Source organism: Opisthorchis viverrini (genome assembly GCF_000715545.1).
Source record: "Opisthorchis viverrini unplaced genomic scaffold opera_v5_218, whole genome shotgun sequence".
Lineage (NCBI taxonomy): Eukaryota > Metazoa > Platyhelminthes > Trematoda > Opisthorchiida > Opisthorchiidae > Opisthorchis > Opisthorchis viverrini.
The window spans coordinates 661,787-667,625 of NW_008751877.1; the positions used below are offsets into that span (position 1 = coordinate 661,787).

Here is a 5,839-nt window from a genome sequence, read left to right on the forward strand (position 1 = left end):
TGAATGTCTGGAGGTGTAGGCACCTCGGAATGATTGTGTTAAGCTAGCACTAAGTCCCTCCCCCATCCACCTTTATTCTTTTCTTTACAATAAGGCTTTCAAATAAGTCATGGCTGTACGGCAGTGAAGCATTGGTGTTGAGCACTGATGTCATGCTGTCGTTGATGATGATGATGATTCCTCGTATGATGTGTACTAAAGCCGATACCCAGACGATACCATCGTAACCCGCAAGGTCATAACCAAATTGGCCTCCTTTATGGAGTTTAATGTTTTTTTTAGAATTTGGTTATAAAGTATCAGTGCAAAGCTGGGAAGGAATGCCAGCGTACTCGTAATACACTAAGTTGGGGGCGTTTCTTGCAATCGTGTTTGTTAGTTGGCTACATGGTTCCTTTTTCAACCTGATTGATGATACAGATTGGAGAAAACACTGAATGATGAGAGGACTATTTTAGAAGTGCATCGTAATCAACTGCTGAAGGAAATGTCAGACGAACGGGAACGTTTGACAGTGCTAGTAGCAAAAGAAAGAGAGACGGCACAGAAAATGAAATTCGACTTGGATAAACTTTTGAAAGAATCCGTGGAGCGCCACCAACACGAAGTAGAGGGTCAGAGAGAACAGCTCACAAAGCAGCACCAGGTATGTGCAGATCGATACGTGTGGTATATCAGGTAATGATTTCGCGTTAGTTTCAATGATTGAAGTATGTGGGCATGTGTGATGCAAAGATGAAGCGTGTTTTATGTCTTCCAAAAAGAAACGTCATGGTGCAATTCCATTACGCTAGTTTATGACCATATTTAATTTTGAAAAATGAATTCAGAGAATGCCATTTCCTCTCTCTAGTTGTCGTTTTTATTAGTAACATCCTCAGCACTCGACTAGGCCTGTTAGGGCAGTGATTTGGATTGTCTTCATGTAAGTACTCTGCACGAGGATTAGCTGTCTGTTCATGTGTAACGCTTCGTGAATCACCTCTTGTCGAAACCACTGCTGTTTTCCGTGTCTCAGTGCAGTCAGAAGAGGAACAATAAGTTGTTGTGCCAGAACAAGATGTAGGTTAACGATTAACAAAAGTCTATGTATTATCAATGCTACCTACAATTCAGGATGGGGTTCGCGTAGTTTTTCCCGTGCTGCGCCAGAAACTGCAAAATCTGGCTAGTGGTTATAATCAATGGTGCTGTAACTGCTATATTCTGTTGTGAATGTCTGAACAAGCGTTGGAAAGTAAAGATATCTCGGAATGCTTGAAGTGAGCCGGTAATTTGTCCCATTCCTCTTACACTTTGCCGTTTTTTTTACACTGGTCTTCAAATAAATCACGGTTCGGCGGTAGCTTAGCATCGGTGTTGAACATTATTGATGGATCGCTAATGGTCAGGGCAGCGATGAGAAATTGAAATGGGCAACCATATCAAAGATGGGAACAGCCCCCTAAATAAACCACAGAAAATGAGAAAAACGGGAATAAATGAAGAAGAAGTTCACTATTTAGAACAAAAGGGCCATTACAAAAACGACTCCTGGTATGGTATACCGAAAGCTTGTGAACATATTTTAACTGGTGATGATAAGTTTTGAGGAATACATGGACAGGTCTAATGATTATTTCCCCTTAAAACTCCTACAGCAAAACCATTCGACCTTTCTCTGTTTTATGGCAAGAGACACATCAGGGTGCAGAGCGTGTTTTTGATAGTGGAATCGAGTGTACATTACTTTTTTGCATAGCTATATCATCAAAACGCATGCGCGTTTATGTCAAGACGTTAGTTTAACAGTTTTGGCTGTTTAAGGTTGACCCCAGTTTTTTTAATCAAATTTACCATCCTTCCGTTGTAGTGGATATGTTTAGCCGTTTGCAACATAGGTATAACGCGTGCTCTGATTGGTAGTCGTCCGAGATGAACAGAACTGCAGAAGTGACCAGATGGAGAACAAACTGATCAGTGGTGACACAGGAAGACGGTATCATATGTGGTTTAAAGTCCACTAATCTTTTTAATTCAGATGGATTTCATTCTCTCCAGGGTAATCAATGTCCCGATTAACCGATCACGTACGTGTCATCCGGACTGGAAAAGAACAGCACCTGGTATTTGAAGGGTACTCAATCTCAAATGTTTGTTTTGAATTCTTGTGTTTAAGATTTCAAGCGTACATTTTGTAGCTCAATTCCATAGTGTATATGTGCTTCGCATTACTGGACACAAAGAGATATCCATTCGCCTACCAAAGGGCTCACACTTGTTGCTGACGCAGTATTCGCACTTGTCCCTTGTTATGTATATTACAATTGAAGACAAAAAGTATAATCTATCAATCATTTTCAGCAACTGATTGAGGAAATGCAAAAACGCCACACTGTAGAGCTCGAGGCTGCCAAGGACAAACTTACTAGAGAACTAGAAGCAAAATATTCGGAACGTGAAAGCAATTTGCGAGCTCAACTTAAGCATGAACGCGATCGACAGTTGGAAACGGCGGTCCAGCGTCTAGAAGCTGATATGAACACGACTAAGGAGGAAATTCAACGCGACGCGGACAACAAAATCAGGCAAGTTTCATTATTACAATTTCAGTAGACTTATCCGTACCACGTTGTCCACCGGTAGAAACCATAGTTAGGTTGAGCACTAACCAACTCTTCAATATGGTATAATTAAAGGTGTCTTTGCTACGCCTCCTATTTTGGTAAATATTATAGACGGATGAAAGATAAGCATGCAAAAGAACTTGGTGAGTTGGAACAATCTGAACAGCAGATGGTAGCAAAATACAGCGAAATGCGGGTAAGTCCCCCAGATTGTTTTGAACTTTAGTGTTATTTCGTGTGTATGTCAAGCTAGAAGCATGTAGATCGTGGATGCAAAGATATGACCTGTTGGAATGTTGACTGTAAACCCAAGTATTGATCTAAAGGAGAATGAGTGGAACGAATCAAAGAAAAGATCGGCTATAACGAGGTTCCCTTCAAAACTGGGAGTTAGTACCTCAAGGGAAGTGGCACAAAAAAGGTAGCTTGGTGGAATGATTGAACAACAATAAACACCAGAAAGTTTGCAGTGATAGAAGGTAATCAATTGATAATATCCAAGTCTCCCAGAAAGGATAAAATGAGTATTTGGAGTAATATCAAATACATTTGGGATCGTAAGAACTCCCTGGTGCAGTCGGGTTAGTTTTAAGAGAGGAAAAGCACGAAAGACCTAGGTGAAAATAGATTTAACGATCCGATTTAAAAGAACAGTTTGACATGTTCTTGGTCACAGAATATTTCGGCTACTATTTCTGCTTATAACAGAACCAAGCACTCGAACTGGAACACGAGATCGAAAGGTACAAGCTACAACTACGACAAAGAGATGATGAGTTAGAAAATGTGAAATCTCTTTATGACAAGTTAACTGCCGAGAGGGAAAACATTACTGAGGTAGTACGCCAGGAATTCTCCGATCGGATTGTCGCATCGGTAGAGGAGAATAGATCCAATAAAAGGGCAATGGCGGNAGTATTTGGAGTAATATCAAATACATTTGGGATCGTAAGAACTCCCTGGTGCAGTCGGGTTAGTTTTAAGAGAGGAAAAGCACGAAAGACCTAGGTGAAAATAGATTTAACGATCCGATTTAAAAGAACAGTTTGACATGTTCTTGGTCACAGAATATTTCGGCTACTATTTCTGCTTATAACAGAACCAAGCACTCGAACTGGAACACGAGATCGAAAGGTACAAGCTACAACTACGACAAAGAGATGATGAGTTAGAAAATGTGAAATCTCTTTATGACAAGTTAACTGCCGAGAGGGAAAACATTACTGAGGTAGTACGCCAGGAATTCTCCGATCGGATTGTCGCATCGGAAGAGGAGAATCGATCCAATAAAAGGGATATGGCGGAGTTGAAGTCACGTCTGGCAATTGAACAAGATCGCCATCTGGCAGAACTGAAAGCTGTTAAACAGGCGAGTGCAACGGATTTGGAAGCTTTACACCAGAAGTGAGTTTGTATTACTTGAATCGAACCGAAGCTAAGGTTGACTGGTTTTATACTACTGTGCTGAGGAAAAATTCGTCATATTCAACAATATCACTGGTCATCATTGGTATTTTAATGCCCCGATTTAGTAATATTACAAAATGTTCTGGCTGATATTAACTTACTTTAAAGGCGCACCCCAAATAATATGTAAAAATAAAGACTACTTTTTTCGTCAAAACGTAGAATTCACTGGTTTAACTACCAGGGTATAATATTACAAATGCAGTATGATAGTAGAGCCTCGGAATTCCTGGTTTAATTTGTTTGATTCATTTATGTGGTGGATGAAATTTTAACTACCTTTCCTACGTTAATGTTGTGAAATGTTATGCGTTTTTTGGCAGGATCATTTACATACTAATTTGGTTCTTACAAGGACTAATATATGACATTATGTAAATGAATATCACGGAATAGAGATCTGGCTGATATTCAGTTGATGTTTTCGTTGAAACCGAGATGGTGTGCAGGTAAGTGTATTTTGCGAATTTCTTACAATTTGGGTCCAAACAAGAACTCGAGGTCTGCTCCTAAGTAATGGATCTTAAGAAGCAGGAAACCGGTCATGTACTGCTAAAGAGCCTTTGACAAACTCATAAGGAGCGCTTCTGTCTAGCTCAAAAAAGTCTTCTTTTATAATTTGCCTTCAACTGTTTGATTGTTTATCATCCGGTAAAGCAGGAGACCTTTAATTACATTTTAGTTTAAAGGCCAACTGTCACGGACCTTCCAGTCTATGTATTGTGGAGTAAACTTCCACATGGAGAGTAAGAGAACAGAAATGGAGAAACGATTGTTTAGCATCATTCATGGCAACCAAAAAGTGCTTATAAAGTCGTGGATAAAATTTCTCAATATTGGTACAAATTACGTGGATATTTGTTTGATTCAATGCCGTTTCTTGTTGAGATATGTACTTATTAGGCGTTAGCATATGACAACCAATCTGAATGGCTGTCTGTGTTTGCCTTCCAAGGAAAGATAACATCCAGGTGTACAAACAAATAATTTTTAGTCTTGATCCGATATATGAAGTGCAAATATGGTCTAGAGTTAAGGGGCACTGGGATGTACCGTTTTTGACTTGCATCTCTCTTCCAGGCCACACTCAGGTTGGTACACTCAGGTGTTGCTTTCGGGTAGTAATGCAGCAACAATAAACGTAAGTTGAATAACGGTGTATTCAGACTGATTTCAACGGATTTAAATCAGAACCAATATAACAGATATCTTAGTGTACAAACACGGGTTCTGTTTGTCTTTATAAACCTAAAGTTTCACCTAGACGGGAATCTTTCCAGGTTTGGAAAACGCCGAGCCAAATAAACCGGGAAAGACGACTAAGCATGATGATGTGCATTCACGTTTAACTTATAATCCCAAGACCATGTTCGATTCAATTAAATATTTGCAGAGCAGAACAGATTGCATCACCCTTTCAAACTGCACATCGACGGTTGGTTTTAAGGCCACATGTTAGGTGAATACACGCAGAGTAACAAAGGATTTATATACTGGGGCTAAACTGTGCAGAATCAGTTGACAAAAGAGTCGTTTGTTGGTTAACACCACTCAGGATGGTTAAAGTTTATATACATAAGTATATAATAAGAACTATGTCACAGATAGTTTTATTTGTTGCATAGTCATAGAGACGAGCTTGCGATTAGTGGAGGCAACGACAAAATTGTTACAAAAACTTGGCACGCAATAATTCCTGACGAAAAATTTCAACTACTTGGGATGCCTTTGCAAGTAGTTTTAGTTGCTACTTCTGAATGTATGCA

The 5,839-nt window shown here is 39.6% G+C and overlaps 1 protein-coding gene across 1 annotated transcript in view; it reads left to right on the top strand.

Moving 5' to 3' along the window:
- The window catches only part of T265_08475 (hypothetical protein), a gene marked incomplete at both ends in the record, with an annotated part of 25,140 nt that overhangs the window by 18,528 nt on the left and 773 nt on the right, over window positions 1–5,839 (top strand). Inside the window, 5 exons of the mRNA XM_009174287.1 lie at window positions 421–646; window positions 2,344–2,483; window positions 2,718–2,802; window positions 3,315–3,446; window positions 3,706–4,010. Of these exons, the coding sequence (XP_009172551.1) occupies window positions 421–646; window positions 2,344–2,483; window positions 2,718–2,802; window positions 3,315–3,446; window positions 3,706–4,010 (888 nt within the window). The remainder of the gene's footprint in view (window positions 1–420; window positions 647–2,343; window positions 2,484–2,717; window positions 2,803–3,314; window positions 3,447–3,705; window positions 4,011–5,839) is intronic.